Raw genomic sequence first — 25,356 nt, 5'->3', positions numbered from 1 at the left:
TTGTGGACACTCTCAGTCTATCTACAGTCTTCCTAGTGCTATTACTCTGGAAAAGGGATGGGCACAGAAAGAATATGCAGGCCATGATTAGAACTTTACTTCACAACCACAACCATCTTTCTAAAAACGTGGAGAGCACTATATGGGATTCCAACAAGTTGTCCCAGTTACTGGGTAGGGGCACTGTGGGATCATCCAGAATTCCAGACTCTGGGTGAAGCTCTGGCTTCTGCAAAACCTGTTTTAGAAGTGGGAATATCACCTTGGAGAAAGATCTGTACCTGTACCGGAATATGTATCTTACTTAAGGGGCTTACAGAAGCTCTTGTGTTGCATCTCCAACCTAGTCCTGCATCTGAATCTAGGTCCTACCCATTGCTTATCCGATATGATGCTTGCTCTCAGGTGAAGCTGTACACCTGGCCCGTGACTTTGGCTACGTTTGTGAGACTGAATTCCCTGCGAAAGCTGCTGCTGAGTACCTGACCCGACAGCACATAGACCGAAATGAGATTGCCAGCCGGAAAAACATGCTTCTTGCCGCCAAGTAAGTTTTACCTCTTGGTACTGCTACTGGGCAGAGGTTGCCCCAATCAGTAAACTGTAATTCTCTCTGCTAACACCCTGAGTTCTGGCTGAGTAGTTAAATGTTGGCCCTCAACCATGGCTTTGCACTGGATTGTGAATGGACAATAATGAACTGGACTGGGTTAGTCTTGCTCTTTAAGAACAGGACATCCTAAGTCGTTCTTCACCTTGCTGGATGGTGGTGGTATTGGAAGTGTCCTGAACTGTTTACTTGGAGGTTCAGCTAGTTCTGGATTGCAGTACTAGAGAGATATTCTAGTAACCCTTGTTGTATCCTGTTGTCTTGATCACAGTGAGTCAGACTTTACAGTCTTGCTCCTCTTTGACGGTTTTCGGGAGGAAGCAGAGGTGGGTCACCTTAGGCTGCATGAGGTGGCTAATGCTTCAGCCTGGTTTCTCCATGGAGGATGGCAGTGTTCTTGGAGTCACCTGAAAATGGTTTAAATATCCACCACAATTAGTGAGCAAACGTATTGGAACTGTAGAGCTTTGATCTGGTTCACTGGGGTGCGATCATTTCACTTCCTATTATTTTGTGCACATGTGACTTCACCTGGTCACTTTTAGCTGTCCCCTGCACTGCCAGAAAAAGTAGTGGAAGTAGATTCACTGGTTAAAATGGAATGAGATTGAAAAGATTTGCCAAGCCAAGGGAACCAAGCTGAGATGTTGGCCTACTTTGAAGGCTAGCACAAATGGTGGCCAGAATAGCTTCTGTTCCGCATGATTCTGATTCCATCTTCCAACATGTGATAACTTGGAGCAAGCCTGTGATCTTGGGAATGTGGGATAAATTTTTACCAAGTTCCACCTCACTTGCCCTCCCCACTTCTGATTGTAAAGTGTTGCAATAACCTCTTTGATATGTAGCAACCAATGATTGGTTAATCAATAACATACAAAGGGATGAGGCGAGGAACCTACAGGAGTGTAGATCTTTGAGAACGGTCAGTCCTAAGATCTCCCAAACATCCCATTGTCATTGGCTACTCTGTCCCTAACTCTCTGTTATTCACTACAGAGTGCTGTTGTTGTGATATTGAACTATCACTGTGATGTTTGTATGCAGCTATATATCTGGTTGACTCTGTTAATGGAACTATCTGCCCTGGCTCAGTCAGAAGGTTGTGGATTCAAGCCCCATTCTGTACAATCCAGGGTGAGGCAAAGAAGCTTGTCTGTCTGACTGAGGTTGTCCCCCTTCAGAGAGTTTCAGCAGAGGAGCATCTGCCCTCTGGCTCTGGAGAATGTTTGGTGCATGTGAAACATCCGGTGGCTCCTTGAGGAAAACTGAAGCTCTTCCATTGATTGGTTCATACTCCCCATAGCCCCAATCGCATTCTTCAATTGTCATTTCATTGATACTTAAGGTAGCTCGGGTGTGAATTAGCTAGTCAGCTTTCCATGTTACAGTAAAAACACAAGTTTGCAACGTTAAGCTGTAAATGCAGTTGACTCACTTGTCTAAATTTGGAAGTTACCTACACCCTAACCATCCTGACAGATTGCACCCTGAAACCTCCCTGTGGTTGGACCCCAGTGATTGTTAAAGATTCAGAGGATGTGCAGACCGGAGATTAAAGGTTGACTGCCTAAAAGATTTGCTTCCGCTGTGTGATACACATTCATGGTTTAAATAGCAAAAAATTCCCCCATGTAGAGGAAATGCATTTAGACAGAGACATCCTTTACCTTCTCTGTAAAGTGAGCTGAAATGTTTATTTATCCTTTCTCCAGCTGCCTTTGAGTTTGATCCTGTACATGCAGAGACATGATTATGGTGACATTGTTGGCATTTGCAAATCAGTGGCTGGCTGGCTTTCTCCTGATGGGTTCAGTAATCCAACTGTGTGTCACCCAACTCTTGGATGTAGCTTTGCAAAGTGGGGCTGGATATAGAGCAGGCTGCTGATGTGCTCATCCCAGTGTCAAATCATAGCACAGTCAAAATGCCCCAGTGATTTAACAGCGTGTGGTTCGGTCCGGTGAAATTCTAGAGCTATCTTATTGGGGACGTGCTGTGAGATTTTCGACAGGTAGTTCGAGGATTGGATTTTGGAGCCAGCTGATGACACGTGTTGAAAAGGATCATTTGATGCCCGGTAGACCATGAGCTTTTGGCCAGGTTTGAGGTCTTGGTCCTCGGACACGAATGGCTGTGTTGGCATTAAAGGCGAAGGATGAAAGTTGCTGTATTTGCCTTCAGTGAAAGGTGGCTACTAAGGTAGGGAGGTGGTCCACTTTGATTTGATCTTGTCATGGGGTGGTGCAGTATAGCAGGAGAAGGTTGGTAGAGGCTTATTCTCTCCCAGCAGGAATGTGTCAGAGTTGAGGTAGAGAATGATTAGGAAGTATTCATGTGGTGATCCACCCTAGGTTCACACCATTCTGCACTGACATCAGGTTTGTTTCATAGGATCACAACCTTTATGCGCTTGTGTTCCAGATGTATAAATGGAGATGCATTTCAGCACGCAGCCAGAGTCCTTGTCAAAGGTCCAATCAAAAGTCTCAGGGTGGGGGGGAAATATCATGACTATTTAAAGCAGCTCTAGCATGTGAATCGTATTATTGTCCCTGTGGGTGGGTAGAGTCCAGCACTCATTTGCGAGCTGCTCCCTAGTTAGCGGAAGCAGCTGGATCAAGCAGAGTCACCTTTCAGTTACCACAATTGAGTTTGTCGCCTTTGGTCACTTTGGCATTCCCTAGCATGCCCTTGCCAATCATAGGGAAGGGAAAGGGGGAATTGGCACATTTCAGAAGATTGGTTCCTGAGGCTTGGTGTCTTGCCTCTGCCACCACGGAATAGTTAAGGTGAAAGCCATGGGTGGGTTGAAGCTGATGTTGATAGGTGGGAGGATAATTGTGTGTGGAGTAGGAGCACCGGCATGGATAACTGTATCATTCTGGGGACCTAACACCACATGGATGGGTGAATGTCTCTTGTCTCTTGGTTTCCAGGCAAATCTTTAAGGAGTTTACCGACATGCTGACTCAGGACCGATCGCCCTTGGGCAATGCCCGGCCTGGCCCAATCCTAGAGCCAGAAATCCAGAGCTGCCTGACCCACTTCAGTCTCATCACTCACGGCTTTGGGAGCCCAGCCATCTGTGCTGCCATGTCCTCGCTGCAGAATTACCTGAATGAAGCAATCAAGGCCCTGGACAAAATGTACATGACAAGCAGCAGTGTGCAGAACCCCCAGGACAACCCCAATAAAATTGTGGACAAAGATGAGAAGCACAGGAAATGAGTGGCTGGCTGTGAGATTCCCCGTCCTCTCCCCTTCTTTGCATTTGGACAACTAGAACTTCCAGCCAGCACCAGGTGGCCAGGACCTGGATGGAACCTCCTACTAAGTGTAATCAGCAGGACTGCAGGCATGCACTATGCCTACACGATCAATCATTATATTCACCTCCAAGTATCAAACCCATCTGGCCCCCATCAATATGGTTCCAACTGAGACCCTGGGCTGGTGGTCACTTCTGCGGTTGCCGGGATAGCAACCTTCATTGCCTACAGTATTGCTGATGACGAAGCTGATTAAAGGCCACAAACAGTCCCCCCAGTGTGTTCTACTCCCAACGAAGGGTCATTGCAGTCTTACACAAGTGACAGCACCAAGCTTCCTCCCTCCTGTGCTTGTGGATGTATCAGATGGATGGTTGAGAGGGAGCTAGATGCCTTTGCAGGGGAAGCAAAGAGAAGAAGCTACTGGCTGGCCTATTGTTTCACCATAGGATGGCTAGTGTTATCAGGCCCTTTTGCTTGCACTGTACCCGCCATGACTGTTTCCCAGTAATGCCACTTTGGTCCAAATAATGATGAGTGAGGAGGTTCTACAATGTGCTCCACTAGGGACAACCAGATGGCGACATCGAGGAAGAAGGGAAAACAAATCTGAAGGGCATGTTAAAAGAGAACGTGGAGTTACTAGATCTTAATGTTACCATGGGTCAGAAGTTCCTGATTTGTCTCAGGGGTTAGGGCTTTGAATCCTAACCCCAACAGTTTGGACATCACTGACTAGATTAAGTGTTTAATTGCTAATACATATGGGCTCCCCAGCAGGCTATACTTGGGCTAAAGAATGAGTGGGAGGAACTGCACTTTCTGCTCTTTAAGTTTACTCATTAAGTAATCCAGCATCCAACAGCAGTGAAGATTGAGTCAGTTGCAATTGTACTTTGAGCAGTTCAAACCTGGCAACTATTAAATGTGCAGATTGACTATGTGTTCTTTTCTGTTTAGTACACAGTGCTATGTTTGAATAACCTTTTTGGACAATCTCCTTCATTCAGGGACTTACAACTTAACTGCACTGCACTCTGAGCACACTGCTGTTGAGTAGCTGTCAATCTGTAATGCTGACAATGGCTTCATGTCCACCTTTGAACTCTGCTAGGATGATACGGTGTGTTGGATCTTTTTAATGAACTCTTATTCCGCAGAGGGTGCGAGCTTGGAATTCCTTTTAAAAGAAAGCATCAGCATGTTTGACATGGATATTATGGTCACATTATTGGTAGGAAAGTGCAATACTTGACAGGTTTGTATGAGGCTTCAACCTATTAGCTGGTCAGGACAGTCTGATTAATGCAGACAGACAATTGGGGGATACAACACAAATAAATGTATTTAATATTTGTTTGCTGATGGCAATAGAATCTGAGTCTTCCTGCCATTTTGAAAGTGTATTATTGATTTTTCACAATGACTTCTGCTGCTAAATATTAAATTCAGCTGTTAAACCAGCAAGGTCAAGTCGTCTTGTAGCACTGGGAGGGAAGGGTTGTGTAGTTGTTGTCAGTGCTGGTGATTACTGACTCCAGTCTGGAAGGGGTTTGTAGCCAGAATTTATCTTGCCTGATCTGGCTGCTCATGTAGATTTTGCAAGGAGACAGTAAATTGGAGTTGAGGCTGGATTAAAGCTTTATCCTAATCTCTGGACCATTGTAATGGGCCTTTTATAAAGGGATTAACAAATCTGATCTGAAGATCAAGTGAAGAATCTTATCAATTTACTTTTAAGACTGGGGTGACTATTGTATTTAAGACTTGCAACACCCTGTTGCAATTCCTGAGCTACAGTTGTGATCTGTGGGTGTCAAGAAGCAAGTTGGATATTCTCATACCAGCTCTGTACAATCCTATCAAAAATGCTGTACAGCATTGAAACTCCTCTCAACTCTTGGCCCTTGCCATATGATCTCCCACCCCCTTGGCATCATCGATTGTCCATTTGTTGTGGTCTGGAGGCTACACTTTGCCCAGTTACAAATCTACTTGAAAATCAGGTCTTGACTAAATCAACCAATCATCCTCCAGTCAAGGAGAGTTTCCTTCACAGGGTAAATAAGGTAAAAAGGGAAAACAGTGTTCTGAATGTACATATTTATTTATGTGTAATTTAATGGGTAATGTAAATATGGTGTAACCTTGAAATCTTTTTCAATGAAAGCTTGTTTACCTCTTGTAAATAGGGCTTAGTCTTCCCATTTTGATATTGTTCTGGAGAAGTGTTTCCCTGGTTATGGGTAAAATAGAATATCATTCCTTTTTCATTGCTGCACAATTACAAGAAGAAGAAAAACAGGGTATTTAAATAATTCCAAGGTGCAGTGTGCCTGAAAGTGTTCTTCCTCAAGACTCACCCAACTCTTTGAGGGAAGAGGGAAAAGCAATAATTGTTCTTGGTGTGAGTTGTAAGGTACTTCTGTAAATCCAGTGGGGCACTTTTCTTAAAACTCATGAATTTTAAGCAAATGGATGTCTAGTTGCAGCAACTGAATTGTGGATTTAGTGTCTGTCCCGTAATATAATGTCAAATGAGAAAGAATAAAGATATTCTGATTTTAAAGCAGTGTTTGGACACTTGTCTGGCTTTTCCTTGAGACTGGATCAATTTAAAGACTGGTGGGGGAGTACAGGAGTACTGGTTATTGAATTGTTCATTGGTGCATGGTCCAATATAGAGTGAAATTGTTTTGTGTGGTATCCAAGCAAATCAATGGTTATTTGAGTAGAGCAGGTAAGTAAGAATAAATCAAAAATGCAAGGTGGAGAGAAAAATACAGTTGAAGCCATGAATGAGCATAATCTTTTACCAATGGGATGTCCATTCAAGAGTCTGATAACAGCAGGAAAGAAATTGTCCTCGAGTCTGGAGTTTCAGGTTTCCAAGCTCTTATCTGCTGCCCAATGGTAGGGCTGGCTCAGCTGCTGTCTGCATCGATGGATAGTGAGGTTAATGCTGCTCCAAAATTAAATTGCTTGCTTTTGTGATCCTCTGGCCTCCCACCAGCTAAATTTCTTCCTGGAATTGATTGCAGTGTTATGCGATCTGGGAAAGTCTTGCATTTGGGAAGGACCTGCCTGAAACATGTTTAGGTCACTTTGACCCAGATTATTCTTGCTGCCTCCTCGGGAGAGCAGGTTAAAATTCAAGACACTGGGAGGGTGGTTGGGTGGCACAGTTGGTGTAACAGTTGGTCCGATGCTGTTACACCGCCAGTGATCAGAATCGGAGTTTGAATCCTGCTTTGTCTGCAAGGAGTCTGTCTGTGTGGGTTTCCTCCAGTGGCTCCAGGTTCCTCTCACTATTCAAAATGTACCAAAGGTAGGTTAATTGGTTAGCATGGGCTCATGGGCTGAATGGCCTGTTAACATGCTGTATAAATTTTTTAAAAAGTTAAGTGTTAAAATGGCACTTGCTTCCAAAGCCAAGGACTGTGTTTTGGTCTTGTGTGCATGATGACCTCCAAACACTTCCTCTTGTCACCTCCTAATCTACAGGGGAATCAATTAAGTCCAATATCATTGATCTTAGCAGTTCACTCACTACAACTTCCAATTAGTTCCCAAACATTCCACAGAGTGTCTCTAGCTCTGAGTTGACTCCCAAGGCTTCAGTTTGTGTGTTGATACGTGACCGGTTTGTGACTTGTTTCACGGAGTGTGCTCATCTCCTACAACCCCTTTTGCCCTAGGGAAGGTTCTTGAGTTGTTGAAGTCCATGTAGTCAAACTTGGGGTACAGCATTGAAGCAGGCCTGTTGACACAAACTGTCCATGCCAACTAATCCCTCTAACCCTCTCCGGTCCATGTATCTGTCTCAATTACATTTTGGACATTATGTATCTTTTAGCACTTTTCTCAGCTGATTCAATCACCCAGTGTTGGATAATAGTGGCACTCTGATCCCTTTGTCAATCTTTTCCCTCTCAACCTAAATCTAGACTCTCTAGTTCTAGATTCCCCTACCCTATGGAGGAAAAAAATGGCTGGCTATTTACCTTGTCAATGTTCCTCATGATTTTTATAACACTCCATGAAGAGACGCCTCAGCCTATCCAGACTCTTGTAACTCAGCCCTCCAATCCTGGGAACATCCCTGTGAATCTCTTCTGCACCCCTTCCAGTTTGATCTCTTTCCTATAGCTGGGAAGCTAAAACTGTGCACAGTAATACTGTGTTGTCTTACCAATGTCTTGTTCAATTGTAACTTGATGTCCCTGCTCCTGTAACTGCCCTGACTTTCACCACCCAACCCACCTGTGTTGCCACTTTCGTGGAACTGTGTACCTGTATCCCCAATTCTCTTTGCTCTGCAACACTCTCCAGCATCCTACCGTTCACTGTGCAAGTCCTGACTATGTAACACTTTGCACTTGTTGCAGTTAAATTCCATATTCCACTCCTTGGCCTAATTTCCCAGTTCATCTAGATCCTATTGTCATCTCATCTATTGTCTTCCTTGTCCACTATACCACCAATTTTGGAGTCCTCTACACATAGTAAATAACTCCAATAGATTTTGACTTGGTTACGATGAAGTACTAGACCAATTCTGGTTAATCGTGATCAACAGGCTGTTCCTGGTGAGATTCTTGAAGGCAAGTGCCTTGACACAAGGTCACACTTGAACATGGACAGGATAATTTTCAGTCTTGCATTGAATGTATTTTCCAGGTAATTTATCTTTTCCTACCACTGCGCCTTTTGCAGCGTCCTTGTTTCTTGAAAATTTTATTTTAAAAATGTTTTCATACATGTAATCATAACCAAATGCAAGATACAGTAGTCAAATATAGTATCAAATCCATTATACATGATGGTAATTAAAAACCCCAACCCCTTCCCGTAAACAAAACACTTAAGAGAAAGTAGAAAAAAGAAAAAGCACAGAAATGAAAGATTAAGAAAAACAAGAATGGAAACCTGGTTGTCAAATGACACCCCTCACCACAAAGCTCTGACCATTTGTATCTTTTAATACTTCCAAGGAGGTTAATGAGGTTCAAAGTTTAGGGAAAACATTTAAACATTAATTCCCTCAATTTGTAAAATGGGCACCAAGTTTTCAAAACTACATCCTGCTTATTTCTCAGAGGAACACAGCTGTGCATTTCTGCGTTTCAATGCTCCGTACCTAGTGTCGCCGAGAATATTCTCCCAGAATCACAGTGCGGCTTTCGCGCAAACAGAGGAACCACTGACATGGTCTTTGCCCTCAGACAGCTCCAAGAAAAGTGCAGAGAACAAAACAAAGGACTCTACATCACCTTTGTTGACCTCACCAAAGCCTTCGACACCATGAGCAGGAAAGGGCTTTGGCAAATACTAGAGCGCATCGGATGTCCCCCAAAGTTCCTCAACATGATTATCCAACTGCACGAAAACCAACAAGGTCGGGTCAGATACAGCAATGAGCTCTCTGAACCCTTCTCCATTAACAATGGTGTGAAGCAAGGCTGTGTTCTCGCACCAACCCTCTTTTCAATCTTCTTCAGCATGATGCTGAACCAAGCCATGAAAGACCCCAACAATGAAGACGCTGTTTACATCCGGTACCGCACAGATGGCAGTCTCTTCAATCTGAGGCGCCTGCAAGCTCACACCAAGACACAAGAGAAACTTGTCCGTGAACTACTCTTTGCAGATGATGCCGCTTTAGTTGCCCATTCAGAGCCAGCTCTTCAGCGCTTGACGTCCTGCTTTGCGGAAACTGCCAAAATGTTTGGCCTGGAAGTCAGCCTGAAGAAAACTGAGGTCCTCCATCAGCCAGCTCCCCACCATGACTACCAGCCCCCCCACATCTCCATCGGGCACACAAAACTCAAAACGGTCAACCAGTTTACCTATCTCAGCTGCACCATTTCATCAGATGCAAGGATCGACAATGAGATAGACAACAGACTCGCCAAGGCAAATAGCGCCTTTGGAAGACTACACAAAAGAGTCTGGAAAAACAACCAACTGAAAAACCTCACAAAGATAAGCGTATACAGAGCCGTTGTCATACCCACACTCCTGTTCGGCTCCGAATCATGGGTCCTCTACCGGCACCACCTACGGCTCCTAGAACGCTTCCACCAGCGTTGTCTCCGCTCCATCCTCAACATCCATTGGAGCGCTTACACCCCTAACGTCGAAGTACTCGAGATGGCAGAGGTCGACAGCATGGAGTCCACGCTGCTGAAGATCCAGCTGCGCTGGATGGGTCACGTTTCCAGAATGGAGGACCATCGCCTTCCCAAGATCGTGTTATATGGCGAGCTCTCCACTGGCCACCGTGACAGAGGTGCACCAAAGAAAAGGTACAAGGACTGCCTAAAGAAATCTCTTGGTGCCTGCCACATTGACCACCGCCAGTGGGCTGATAATGCCTCAAACCGTGCATCTTGGCGCCTCACAGTTTGGCGGGCAGCAACCTCCTTTGAAGAAGACCGCAGAGCCCACCTCACTGACAAAAGGCAAAGGAGGAAAAACCCAACACCCAACCCCAACCAACCAATTTTCCCTTGCAACCGCTGCAATCGTGTCTGCCTGTCCCGCATCGGACTTGTCAGCCACAAACGAGCCTGCAGCTGACGTGGACTTTTTACCCCCTCCATAAATCTTCGTCCGCGAAGCCAAGCCAAAGAAGACCTAGATGAGAGTCCGATTTCCATGTTACTGCTCTACATTTTCTTGCTACTGCCAAGGCAATCTTTTCAATATTTTTTGATTAATCTCTTCAAAATTATCTAATTTAAAAATAACATTGGGTTTTGTGGGAATTTGATTCATGTAACCTATTCTTTAAAAAAAAATTGCCAAATTTAGCCAAAAAGATTTCACTTTAGTTCAGGACCGAGTAGAATTAAAAAAAAAACTGCCCATCTCCTGACCTCATCTAAAACACTGCTCTGATAAATCTGATTTCAATCTATATAATTTCTGTGGTGTGAGATATAATTGATGTAAAAAAAATTATACTGAACTAATCTGTATCTAAAATTTATAGTCTTTTTCATGCTATCTAAAAACAAGTCTGACCAATTTTGTTCATCAATGTTAATATTTAAATCCATCTCCCTTCACTGTCTGGACCTATGCATTCCCTGTTTGCAGTGATCTTGTTTCTTGTCCCATTACCACTCTTTCACCTGCACTCGAACCAACAATCTCATCCTTCTGCTTTCACCTCATTTATTTCCTACGCTCTTTGCATCTGAAATCTGTTTATCCCCAAATTTGGGAAATTTACACTTCCTCTCCTCATGCTGGTCAAATCTTTGACCCATCTGTGAATGGGTGTAAAATTGTTGTGGCATAAAGCACAGAATAGGTCTTTCAGCTCAATTCGTCTATGCTGACCATATTGGCTTACAGGTCTGTCTGTGGTCCATATTCTTCTAAAGCCTTCCTATTCTTATCAGTCCAAATGTCTTTGAACAGTTATATTTGTTTCACCTTTTCTGCTTTCTCTGGTGGTTTGTTCCAAATGCTCTAAGGGTGGAGAAGTTACCTCTTGCATACCTTTTTAAATCTGTCCCTTCTCACCATAGACCTTGAGTTCCAGAATTGTTGCCAAAATGTGGTGTGTATCTCCTTAAATTTTAAGGTTTGGTTGGCTCAATAAAATGTTTTAAAAGTGCATAATTTTACAGCAGGTAATGAAGACACAGCCACTAATATCAGAGGTCATAAAATTATAACAGTTGGTCCATTCATGACAGTTCTGGGTCTCATGAATGATTTACCAAACTTATTGCTCACCTGCTTGCCAAGCACTTCCATATCTCTGCCCTCTGAATTGGCTCCCCATGCTCCACAGGCCTTCATCACTGAGACAGCATCCTATATATGTAAATCTCATCCATTGATAGGGCTGGAGACAAAAAACCCACCTACAAGAACAGCAAACCACTTAGATGCTGGCTATGCCACTCCTCCAGCATCCCCAGCTGTGTTTTTAAAAAAAAACATTTGATTGCTGGGGATTTTCAGAAACAAACATTTGAAAGATATTAAGCATTGCTCAATGTTTACATTTAAAGTTTTGCATTATCCAATTTAGTCTTCATCTGCTGCTTGATCGTGAAGGCTAATCTGCCTCCTGGCGTGACTGCCACATTTTGTTTTGCAGTCATTGTGCAGAAATCACAGGCAGGAACTCTAACCTGTTCCTCTGTTCTGTCTGAGATGAGACTTGGCCTTTCAAGTTCCCATTACCTGGTGGCCCCATTTACAATCCATGAAGCATTCTCTCCTTACCTACCCCATTCCTGTTCAAGTCCCCTCCATCCAGAAGGGGACCAGATGCCATGGAAGCTGCTTAACTGTTCAGATGTAACTAATTTGCAAAGCTCAATAGGAGGCAAAGCCACAAGCAGGAAGCATAGCCTTGTGGTTTCAGAGTGTCCTATTTTGTGCAAATGATACCACTCACTCATTGCCAGTATGGGCTGAGTCCCTTGCTCTTGAAGGGGCTGATGTAGGGCATAGATTTTTTATTGAGATGTAAATGGCTACTTCTACCTAAAGGATGAATGAAATTGGAAACAATAAATTTATGAATCAATATTTAATTGAATTGTCTACTTTGTAACTCTACCACCCAGTGCCGTGAGATCGCAGAAGTTTTGCAACATAGATGGTGGGTGTGTGAATGCACGGAGTCTTTGCGGGTTCTTGATCTTTCCCATGGAGCACTGCTTTCCCTAATCTATATTAATAACTTGGATTGAAAGGTCACAGTTTCCAAAGTTGCTGATGAATCAAAGCTTAGAGAAGTACATTCTTGAGAGTCATTATCTCAGAGACTATTCCTGGTCCCAGCACACCAATGACACCGTGAAGAAAGCATGTCAGCACTTCTACTTCCTCAGGAGTTTGCGGAGGTTTGGTATGACACCAGAAACTTTAGCAAATTTCTACAGAGGTGTGATAGAAAGTGTGCTGACTGACCGGCTGCATCACGGCCTGGTGTGGGGACACTAATACCCCTGAGCAAAGGCAGAGAGCTGAGGGGTTGCCCTAACCCATGTCAAAGCCAAGACAGTGGTCTCCAATTGCCCGACCTACCAGCAGGTCAAACCACAAGAGCGGCCCACAGGTCCTCCACAGTACATCCGCAGATGTACAGGCCAGATCTGGTAGAATAAAAACAGTATGCCCTTACTGTGGTGGACACTTGCTCAGGAGTCCTGGTGGCAGTGACCTGTGACTATGGTGATCAGGACACCACCATTAAAGGGCCACTGTACCTTTCCTCAATGTATGGGGTGCACTGGAAAATCCAGTCAGATCATGACTCCTATTTCCCAGGAAATAAAGTCCAAGACTGGGCCATGGACCAGGAATCCCTTGGCTGTGGCACATGCCCTATCACCTGCAGACCTGATTGAACACATGAATGGCCTCTTAAAGTGACAGATCTGCACACACTCTGAAAGGGTGGCTCAGTGTGCTACAGCAGGTGGTAGACCACCTGAACTCCAGGCCAAAGGGGTCCTCGTTCACTCACCACCAGGCAGTATCCATCCCACTAAAGTCGAAGGTGTGGAGATTTAGTCCACCAAGGACTTGGGCAGAGAATGGGTGCAACAGTCATAGGGACCCTCAAGGAAGGGGGAGCAATGGCATGCAGCCTGAGGGATACGCAATGAGTCATGTTACTGGGAGAGCAGTACATAACATGCATACAGACACAACGACCAATCCAATTAGTGAAATTTTCCCCCTCCCCTGCACGATGATGGCACCTTGGATGTTGAAGGTGACAATGGCCGTAACGTTCTGGATTGGTTGGATCTATACCACCTTCCTCTGAGTGGTGTATGAGTAAGCTAGCATGATGCTCTGCGTGTGAACCCCGGCTCACGTTGCCGAATGACTGCCGCTTGACCAATCCCGTTCAAGCAAGAAGAGATGAACTGCCTCAATGAGATTGCTAGCACTATGAACTCTGGGATCCTGCATTGGCCAGGGGAGAGGGAGGGGGAAAGAGAGAATAGTGGTGGGTAGTGGCTTTGCCCGACTTTTCCCCTCATTGTTTATAACTTCTCCTCTTGAAACCCCCAATGGGGTGGATTCTTTAAGACTGGTTTTTCACTCCTTTCAATTTGCCCATCCTCAAAGTCCTGACTCAGAGGGATCCCACAGCAAGCAGGGCTAAGGAATGTTGGTATAGAGGGTGATCTGCACTGGTCTAACCAATTGGTAGGGCTCAGAGGATGCAAGCAGTGGAGTTATCTAGGTATGAAACAGCCAAGGTGGGAGGCCCCCCCCAATGTTGAACAGCTCGTACTGGATATGTGGCCACCATGGCCTACCCCTGGGATTGTACAGATGCTGCTTTCTGGGGGTTTATTGTGTCTCGTATCCACCACCTTTATGATCTTGTGGAGCAACCAGCTTACTGCATATTCTGGGACAAAAGGGCAGTCACAAAGATGGAGAGGTTCTGGATGATCACTTCCCCCCCCCCCCCCACCTATGGCACTGCCCAACTCTCCTGGGAAGTTATAGGCATGACCAGTGTGCTGGAGATGCTGACCAACAAAACATACACAAGATGCTCAGCCTCAGGTGGCAACAGAGCTGACGACCGTCCGAATGGTGTCCTTGTAAAACCAGATGGCCTGGGACTACCTGCTCGCAGCCAAAGGTGGCACCTGTGCTGTGGTTGGTCAAGAGTGCAGCACCTACATTTCTGAAGAATCGGAGAATATCACTCACCTGGTTGATCGCATAAGCGAGTTGGTGACCAAACTTCAGAGACTGAACCTCCTGGGTGAACTGGTAGCCATTTGGAGAACTGGGAGGTTGGTAAGCCACTATCATCCACTGTTGCTCTTGTTGTTAGAATCTGTTTGTTGAGTTGTTTGTAAATATACCAGGCCTGACTGATGGAACATCGTGACTTCCGAGGGGTGGAATGTAGTGTGAAGAGTCATGTGGTATTTCCAGTGGAAACCTGATCGGAAGCCACCACATCTGTTAATCAAGGTCAAGACCACCCTTACTGAGCACTCACTTTGTAATTGGCCTTTTCAAAAAAACAAATCACCACTGGCTCTGTTAATCAACTGGGCTGTCCCCACTGACCAGCAAGGGGTATAAAGTCTGACACATGGAGCAGCTGGGTCTGTTCACAACCCACCACCCACCAAGGAATGAACTAGCGCATCGATATCCAGGTGTGCAGGGCTTGGTGGTGCACACTATAGCCATCTTTTCATTTAATTTTCGTACCATACCTACACTAGGTTGAGGGGTGGTGGGTACTTTGATTGCCTCTTCCTCTACTGTATATCTGTATCCAGTGCAGTTTATAGTTATAGCTTGTTTAGTTCCAAGGATAAAATATGAACTCAACCTATCCTCATAAGGCCTGCTCTCCAATACAGGCAACATCTCCCCCGCACCCTCCCTGTAGCATCCACATCTATCCTGCAATGAGGTGCTCAGAACTGAATACTATATTCCGAGTGGGGTCAAACGAAGGTCTCGTTTAGCTGCAACATTACTTCTCGGCTCTTGAGCTCAATCCCACAGTTAATGAAGGCCAGCACAACCAGTGCAGCAGCTTTGAGTGTCTATGGACGCAGACCCCAAGATCTCTCAGTTCACCCACACTGTTCACCGCCCTCCCATTAACATCATATTCTGCACTCAAATTTGACCTATAGGAATGAACAATTTCTCTTTTCTGGTTAAACTCCACCTGCCATTGCTTAGCCCTGCTCTGTATCCCATCAAGGTCCCTCTGTAATCTTGGGCCACCCTCCAGACTATCCATTAACACCATCCCTTTCGTGTCATACACAAACTTTCTAATTACATCAAAAACTTGACCTTGCACATTCTTCCACATTACATTTTACCCACCATCTCTCTACTCCCATTTTCTTTAAAGTTCCTCACATTTTATTTGATTTCAGATTTATTGCCAGAGTACATACATAACATCACATACAACCCCGAGATTCTTTTTTCCTGGGGAAGCAGCAGAATTGCCATTTGGTAGTACAAAAATAAACTTTACACAGCGTAAACATGTAAAGAACTGTAAACAGATAACAAATGTAAACTGACTGTGCAATAGAGAGAATAAAAAAGAATATCAATAAAGTGCACAAGAGTCCTTAAATGAGTCTCTGAGTTTATCATTGAGGATTCAGATTCTGATGGAGGGGAGGCAGCTGTTCCTAAACCTGGTGGCGCGAGTCTTGTTGCACCTATAATTCTTTCCTCATGGTAACAGCGAGTAGACAATAGACAATAGGAACTGGAGTAGGCCCTTGGGCCCGTTGAGCCAGCACCGCCATTTTACAGATCATGGCTGATCACTACCATCAGTACCCCTTTCCAGCCTTATCCCCATAACCCTTAACTCCTTTGCCCACTAGAGTCTTATCTAACTCTCTTTTGAACATAATCAGCGAATCTGCCTCTACCACCCTCTGTGGCAGAGCATTCCATAGATTCACACTTCTCTGGGTAAAAAAATGGTTTCTCATCTCCGTCCTAAAGGGCCTACCCTGTATTCTTAAACTATGCCCTCTAGTCCTTGTCTCCCCCATCATTGGGAACAAGTAATCCGACTTCACCCTGTCTATCCCCCTGATAATTTTGTATACCTCAATCATGTCCCCCCTCATCCTTCTAAACTCCATCGGATACGTCCAGTTTTTCTAGCCTTTCAGCATGTCAACCCCGCCATCCCTGGAACTAACCTTGTAAATCTGCACTGCACACCCTCTATAGCTAGTATGTCCTTCCTCAAAATTGGTGACCAGAACTGGACGCAATACTCCAGGTGGGGTCTCACCAGGGCCCTGTACAACTGCAGAAGGGCGTCTCTGTTCCTATACTCCAATCCCTTCTTTATGAAAAAGGGCGTGTGCTGGGTGGTGTGGGTCTTTGATGATTGATGCTGCTCTCCAACGGCAGCGTTTCATGTAGATGTACTCGATCGTATGGAAGGTTTTGCCTGTTATGTCCCGGGCTGTGTCCAGGTGAAGGCAAACTGGTCATGTAATGGGGCTTAGAGGGATGGAGAAAAAGGCAGTGTACAAGCACTTTCCCTCCAGTCCTCCAAGGCCTTCAATAAGTATGACTGCTGCTGCAAGGGGGTGGGGTGGGGGGGCCAGAGATGGGATGCTTGTTAACCTGCCACTAATCTATTGTCATGTGTCATATGCTGTTTCTTTGTACAGGCCACTCTGGTGCTATTGTATGGCGATGTGGCAGGTCGTACCCCCCAAAAGTTTTAATGATCTCTCCGATCTCCTTGTTGCCTCCAGGCAACATTGGTGGGTGCTAACCATTTTTAATGGGAGCACGACCATAATGGGTTCCCACTTAGCAGTCCCGCCCAGCATGGTGGCACTGGCTACCCCAGTGGCGAACTTCCCCTGTTGGTATTGCAGAGAGTAGCCACTGAGCATGTTCATCCCCACGATGCACACCAGAACGGACAGGGCTTGGGGCTGCTGGTTTCCGAAGGCCATGCAGAGGGTGACTTCCCTTGCTGGGATGGTTGCCTCCCCCATTCCCTCGATGGCGACCGATGGGCCTTGCCACGTGGTGGGGTTGCCAGGTATGATGGTATGTTCAACCCCCATGTCTACTGGGGCCATCCGCTGTTGGATGTTCTGTCTCCCCCAGTGTGCGGCTACGAGAGCATAGGGCCTCAGGTCTCCCCAGTTGGGACAGGGCAACTGAGTGGTCCAGCCAGGAGCTCTGGCCACCATCACTCCCTTCCCCCCCATGGCAGTGGAGTTGGGAGGAGGATGTTACCATCCTGGAGCTGCTGCTGGCTGTCACTGCAGTCAAGTTACTTCTTCTCATAGGTCTTTGATCCCCAATAGGATGGGGGAGGAGCTGAAGGCGTACTAATCACAGAGCACTTATGGCAAAAGGATTACTTAAGGTGGAATGTGAGTTTAGGGGGGCAGTTTGAAAACCACTGCTCTAGAGTAAGAAAGTGTCTCCCCATCATGTATCTCTTCCCACCCCCCACCCCCCCCCCCCACACTGTTTGTTTCCTATTAACTGATAAAATAAACTTTCCTCATTCCTCTCTGTTTCTGCCCTTAACTTCCTTTATCATCTCTGCCTGACCATAAACAGATAAATACTAGGCAAAAGCAACTCATCATTCAAAATCTTATTTATGATCAAGGGCAGATCAATGCCGTAGTCATGTGTACTAAAATACAGTGGAAAATCTTTCTGTCTTTTGCTTGCCATTCAAAGATTAGCAAAGAGTCACCATCCTCCTGTGTCATTTTTCAAATGGCAAAAGGAGAAAAAGAAAAAGGAAGTCCCTTGAGTGGTAGTAAGTGGTTGAGCAACATGGGTGCTTCTGCTGGGCATTGGAATCAAGCCCCTAATCCAGCTGCCTGGTCTGTATCACACCCTCTTGACCCTGATCCCAATTCCTGGAATCTGCTAGTGCCTGGTTTATTGATATTTTTCTATTTTTTGGCATGATTGAGGGAGCTCAAGATCTAAAGGATTGGTGGAGTGATTAAAATTGGGGATTCTGAAGAGGCCAGAGTCAGACTGTAAATGCCTGGATGATTAAGACTGAGAGTAGATTACAGAGACAGGGAGCTGTCTGGTTACAGGGGAATCTGAAAGTTAAGCATGGGAATCTTAAAATAGAAGCTTTTATTTACTGGGAGCCAACTAGGTCAGGAGCTGGGAGTAAACACAGGCAGCAGAATTTCATTACTTTGTTTCCAAACGTTGAATTCAGAAGACTGGAGGACATTGCAATTGTCAAATTACCCAGAAGATTACTTGTGTCAGAGGTGTGCTTGATGAACTGCAGAGGAGCAAATTAGATGCCTTTTTAATGGCACAACCATGTTGTCTGAAACTCCTCCCTAAGTTTAATGTTGTATTGGGTTTCAGAGTTCCCTTAGAATTGGTGGCTCAGGATTTCACTACATTGGGGCAAAGACGATGTCTTCAACCTGAGCTAAATCTGATTGAAATTCCTACTCATCTGTGCTGGATGGTAACCGAGCAATTTACCAACAGTGACGTTGGTAGGAGATGGTGGTGAGGAGTGGCTGAATGTGGTCAGTATACTTGCAGACACTGGCAGCTTGCTGGGTCCCTGGAAGGAGGCAACAGTCTAGATTGTTGCAAGTATCTGTTCAGTTGGTATCTGCTCTACTCAATTGGCAGAGTGAAACGATCAGCTCCACCTCCACAGGTAGAACAAACATTACATCCCCAGAATCCTCAGCAGCTGTCTGATGAAACACATGCTCGCAAGACCAGGAACTAGCTGAACACAGGAAGGAACTGGAGGCAAGGGTGAGTGAGAGAGGAAGAGAAGCATTTATACATTGGATGCACCATCAATGATTCAAAAGACTGAAGCTGAGCAAAACTTGCAGGCTTTTATTCACAATAGAATGAAGACACGTTCCTCCTGGTTGACTCTCCCAAATTGAGGAGAGGGGTGAGGGACTGTCGCCTTTATTCAGGAGATTGTGGGGGGACCCACAGGTACATTCAGCCAATGGGTGTGCCCAGACACATAAATATATGCATACAGTGGTTTCCCACAACATTAAAGTCCAACGTGGCGGGGCTGCCCAGGAGTTTGTGCAAATAAGTGGCAGTGAACTGACAGCTTGTACTGTGTCTCAGGCGGTGTCCACAGTGAATGGAATTATACTGTAGAAAGATGCAGAAAGGGGTCCTAATGCCCAGCACCCATGTTATACTTGTGGGGAAAGAAAAATCCAGAGAACAGGCACAGAAATAAGGATCTACAGGTGTAATTGAACTTGAAACTAATAATCTGCATTGTGTGGGAAAGGAAGTAAATAATAAACTGAATATCCTTTCATAATATCAGAATTTGCACTGTGTGCAGGGCCAGCCTTGGGAAACATTTTTTTGTGGAGCCTAGGTTCATAGCCAAGGTCTGTAGAATCTTAGAGATATAAAGTCTATAATAAAACTTTATTTATATCTCCATGGTATAATGGAAAGGAATCAAAATGCATGCTTAACAAGTGCATGTGAGTTAATGGACCAAATGGATCTAAGCACATTTTAATATAAAATTGCAAACATATAAACAAACAACCTTTTCCTTTAAAAAGTACTTAATCAATAGTTTTTTTTTCAGTTCACAGCAACTGAGCATAGCTTGCAAATGCATTTTGGAGTTCTCATGTTCAGCTAGTCTTGTATGACTGTTCAGCAAGTTATTAAAATCACAAGTTGCAAGTGTACTTGCTGTGTTACTATCAAAAAGCTTGCAGTAGCAACAGAATACTTTATCACTTGATACAGAATAGATTAGCCATGGACAATCTACAGTTTCACAATTTGGCAGTTTTCTTTTGCAGTGAAATTTTGATCCACTCTCATTTTTGGAGAAATCTTCTACGATAATTGGAGGTGGTCCCTTTTTTCACGAAATAGTCCTTGACACTCAGACTTATCACTTCTGGCCATGTTGATTACTTCGACAGGACTGGCAGATTTAGAATTCCAGTTCTCCCTTGCCTCAAAGGGACCAGCATTCATGTCAAAAGATAAGTTTCCTTGTTTGACAAATTCAACACTTTCAGAATGGCTGATAGCTCTTTTAGTAAATACATTTCCACTTTGATTGTCTTGCATAACCTCTTCAGACCAGTTTCCGTCAGTGTTCTCATCTTCACCGTGTTGTGGCTCCTCTTGCTCTTCTGCATTTTCTGAGGTAGGTTTGCTGAAATTCTTCTCTAATGCACCTTTCTCCTTTTCTATTTCGGCCTTCTTTGCCTCAGCTATAGCCCTCTTCTGACTACCACTTAAATATTTTCTTCCGATGCCCTTAGTATTTTACTCATATTTACAGGAACCATGGAATACAAGAAATTATTAGAAGTATGTGAGTCACTTGTTCAGAGTGGAATCACAGCTAAAAATGGTGTCGCAATATTTGTTGACATTAATTAAACACACGTGTTCAAAACTTGAGCATCAGTGGTGCTAAATCTAAATTTTGACTGAGTTTTTAAAAGTTTGTTATCTCGTGCGATCTGGTATTTTGGAGGTTGTTATTTTGGAATTCTTCCATACAGTAAAAAAAAATTCAAAATATAAACAGTATAAACAAACACTAGTGACTTTCTAAGAATTCAGAAGAAAATTAAAATTGCAGGTTTTATAGAGAACAGCGACGATGTGGTGTTAGGTGCACGTTGCAATGCTTTGTGGGTATTTGAGAAGACTAAAGTAGATATTACCCTAGTGCAGGGTCCAATTGGTCCATTTGGCTTAAAGCTGGCCCTCACTATGTGTGTGCGTGTGTATGAATGTGAGGGGAGTTAATACAGAGTATATTCTGAGCTGTACGTGTAAGTCAGTCCGTGTGTCAGTGGTCGTCTGTATTTCTCTGTTCAGGCATTTCTAAATGTGTGTGTGTGTGTGTGTGTGTGTGTGTGTGTGTGTGTGTACGCATGTGAATGCCTGTCTGAGCTAGACCTTGCAATCTTACATTCCCATCTTACCCTAAACTGCAAGGTGCTTCCCATCACAAACACAGCCTTCTTCCATCCCTTTAATTTTGTCTCATCACCTCTGCCTTGGCTTTTTTGCTGTTGAGATCATCAAAACTTCCACACGACATAACCATATAACTACTTACAGCACAGAACAGGCCAGTTCGGCCCTACTAGTCCATGCCGTAACAAATCCCCACCCTCCTAGTCTCACTGACCAGCACCCGGTCCATACCCCTCCAGTCCTCTCCTATCCATGCAACTATCCAGTCTTTCCTTAAATGTAACCAATGATCCCGCCTCGACCACGTCTGTCGGAAGCTCATTCCACATCCCTACCCCCCTTTGCGTAAAGAAATTTCCCCTCATGTTCCCCTTATAATTTTCCCCCTTCAATCTTAAACCATGCCCTCTAGTTTGAATCTCCCCAACTTTTAATTGAAAAAGCCTATCCACGTTTACTCTGTCTGTCCCTTTTAAAATCTTAAACACCTCTATCAAGTCCCCTCTCAATCTTCTACGCTCCAGAGAAAAAAGCCCCAGTCTGCACAACCTTTCCCTGTAACTCAAACCTTGAAATCCTGTCAACATTCTCGTGAACCTTCTCTGCACTCTCTCTATTTTGTTTATATCTTTCCTATAATTTGGTGACCAAAATTGTACACAGAACTCCAAATTTGGCCTCACCAATGCCTTGTACAATTTCATCATAACCTCCCTACTCTTGAATTCAATACTCCGATTTATGAAGGCCAACATTCCAAATGTCTTCTTCAGCACACCATCTACCTGAGTATCAGCCTTGAGGGTACTATTTACCACAACTCCTAAATCCCTTTGTTGCTCTGCACATCTCAATAGCCTACCATTTAATGCATATGACCTATTTAGATTTGCCTTTCCAAAATGTAACACCTCACACTTACCTGTATTAAATTCCAGACTTCTCAGCCTGCACTTTCTCTCAATGTCACTACTAACCCTTCACCACATCTACCCTCCTAGTGGCGTCTCTTCAGTCCTTCAATGTCCAAGAACCTATGGACCTCCGTCATGAATCCATATATAAACTGACCTTTGAGCCAGATTATTTCCAAATATATACTTCCCACCAAGTGAAGATAGTTCTTCACATCTTAGTGCCAGGTAATGAACCATCATCCTGAAACTAGGCCTGTTGGCTCTAGTTTTCCACTGCAAAATAGCTTTAATCCCATCAGAATCTAATAAGTAAGTCTCGATGATCATTCTTCTAAACTTCAGTCTGATTGGTCTAATCCTATTCATGGGATGCAGCTCTCATTCCTGGAATCAATTTAGAAAACAAAGCATATTATAAACATTAAACCTTTCTTGTTAGCACATGTATAAATGTGCATTGTTACTTCTGTACATATCTGTCTGTTATATTTACATGCTTTATTTTTAACTAACATCTTGTGACAATCTTCATTGAATGGAAATGTTGAATTCTGGTTCTAAATGGAATATTTTCAGGCTGTTTCCCTGGAGACCAGTTTAAGACATACTTTAGCAGCATTCATTATTATTCTTTTTATTATATTTATAATTACAGTTTGGGCCCCTCTATTATTCAAATATGGCTGCCATATCTTAAAAATATATCATGTTTGTTCTTTAAGTTGTATGTAAGTTTTTCCATAGGTATCAACTATTCATCTGAGCAGTCCATCGTGCTATATGTAGAAAGTAGTCCGACTTCCAAGTAATTGCAATTCATTTTTTAGCCACTGCCATGGAAATGGAATTTAGTTAGTTTATTACTTATTTCAATAAAATTGTCCAAAAGATAAAGCTCTTAATTGTCCCTGAAGTCTTCCCTGTTATTCTTGTTAATATCTCAATAATATCGTGCCAGAAAGGTCTCGCCTTCACACATGACCAAGTAGCATGTAAAAACATTCCTATTTCTATCCCACACTTAAAACACATTTCCTGTAGTGGTCTCCACCGCCCAATAAATCCATCATAAAAGAGATCAATATGTCTTTTAAATTGTTTGTAGAAATCAGAAGGAAACCCATCCTTCCCCAGAGATTTGTTAGCTTGTAAAGTACCCAAGGCTTTCTCAATTTCTTCTTTCATGAAGGAAGCATCTAAATTAATTCATTCTCTATCTTCTAATTTCGGAAGTTCAACATTTGTTAAAAATTTGTCCATCTCATTTTCATCAGATTTATAGTTTTGTACAATATTATCTAAAAGCATTATTTCTTTCTTTTTGATTGTGTTATAATATCGGTCTCTGTTTTTATTCCATTTTTCATTGAAGATAACTCCTCTGCGTTTAACTGCCAAGATAAGACTTTGTGCACCTGTTCCCCTATAATTCATAATTTTTTTTAGTTTTTAATATTTTTTTTTCATTCTATATGTTTGTAATGTGCAATATTTCAATTTTTTATTCTTTAACAGTCGATATTTTTTCTTATGACCCTGTTCTCTGGTATTCTTTTTCCAATTTCACTATATCTTTCTCGAGACCATCTAGTTCTGTAACATACTTTCTCTTAAGATTTTTTTGTATAGGAAATAATTTTTCCTCTTTAGATAAGGTTTAAGTGTATCCCATATTAAAAAGCTATTATCAGTAGACAATAGATTGGTTTCAGAAAATAGTTATAACTTTACAAAAGTCCTTCCTTTTCAACAGTGTGGCATTGAGACTCCATCTCTATACATTTTCTTGTTCTTCCATTATTTCAATAGTTAAAATTAATGGTGAATGATCAGATAGAAGTCTCACTAAATATCCCGTTTTTACCACTCTACTTTTTAACTGGGCAGACATTAAGAACAAATAATCTCTTCTCTTTTCCCCCACCCATAATATCTCTACTCGCCCCTTCCTCACGCAAACTCTTGCTCGGCACCTTAGTCTTGCTCTTTGCCTCAACTGCATTCTCACGCTCTGCCTCAGCCTCGTGCGCTCCCCCCATCGCACACACGCTCTCTCCCTCCACCAGCCATCCTTCTCTGCTGCATCCCATGCTCTCTCTGCCCAGTCTCTCTTTGTCTTCAGGACCCCCTCTCTCTGTCTCATCCCTGCTCTCTCCCATCCCCCTCTCTCTGCCCCAACCTCCTCTTTGCCCATGTTCTTTTACCCCACATGCCTTCCCACTCTTCTTTCCATCACAGTTACCTTTCCCTGAACTTCCCCTCAACTAACTGCTCCCTCTCCTTTTCACTTCCCATGGCAGTTTCGTGGGCTGCAATTATGACCATTGGTTTGTGGGGGTGGGGAAGGTTTCTGATTACTGTCCCAGGTTTCTCCTTCTCCAGATCAATCTTTCCAAGCTGTCAGTTCGATGAGGCACAGGCATGCCCCATAGGTTTGCTCAAGGTGTTCGAGCAGAGGCAGGTACCCTGCTGAGGCAGCCCAGGCAGATGTCTCCTTTCTCTCACTCTGTCACCTCATTATTAAAATGCTTGAAGCTTGCACTATTAAATAAATTAATTGTCAGTCTCATCTCTCTCTATGTTCCTGTCTGATGGAGCAACCCCCATCTTAACATCCTGCATGCGATAATCCTATCTTAATATGAGAATTGCACCATTACGCTGAGACAACTGGCTATTTAACAATGGGAGGGGAGTACAAAAGACAGCTGAAGCCATCTTGCGGGTTAACTGCAGACAATAATGGCAGACACCTTTCTTCTCCACCTAATATCTGAGCACAATGAGAATGAGCAACATGGACAGACACTGACATAACACCTCCACATTTTAAAAAAAATAGACACTCAGAAGCACTCATTCACTAAAGAATCATCAATGCATATTCAGGTTGTCCAACATCTTACAGTGAAATACAAGGTAAGCAAAATGGAAATTATGTTTAAAAATAAAGAAAAGCAGAAAAAATGAACAATGGCTTGTGACTGTCTTCATGGAAGAAGAAACAGAAAAATCCCCTAGAAATACCAAGGTTCCATATGGTATTGCA

The 25,356-nt window shown here is 43.7% G+C and overlaps 1 protein-coding gene across 2 annotated transcripts in view; it reads left to right on the top strand.

Annotated features, from left to right (window-relative positions):
- Positions 1-6,451, top strand: part of tfap2c (transcription factor AP-2 gamma (activating enhancer binding protein 2 gamma)) — a 42,828-nt gene extending 36,377 nt beyond the window's left edge. For both annotated transcript variants that reach the window (XM_069884744.1, XM_069884743.1), the window contains exons 6-7: positions 406-547; positions 3,550-6,451. In XM_069884744.1, coding sequence (XP_069740845.1) covers positions 406-547; positions 3,550-3,841 — 434 coding nt within the window. In that variant the 3' untranslated portion in view covers positions 3,842-6,451. The remainder of the gene's footprint in view (positions 1-405; positions 548-3,549) is intronic.
- The last annotated feature ends 18,905 nt before the right edge of the window (positions 6,452-25,356 follow it).

Source organism: Narcine bancroftii, chromosome 6, assembly GCF_036971445.1.
Source record: "Narcine bancroftii isolate sNarBan1 chromosome 6, sNarBan1.hap1, whole genome shotgun sequence".
NCBI classification, from domain to species: domain Eukaryota; kingdom Metazoa; phylum Chordata; class Chondrichthyes; order Torpediniformes; family Narcinidae; genus Narcine; species Narcine bancroftii.
Note: the sequence above shows the minus strand (reverse complement) of the source record. Positions and strands in the feature narration are given on the sequence as shown.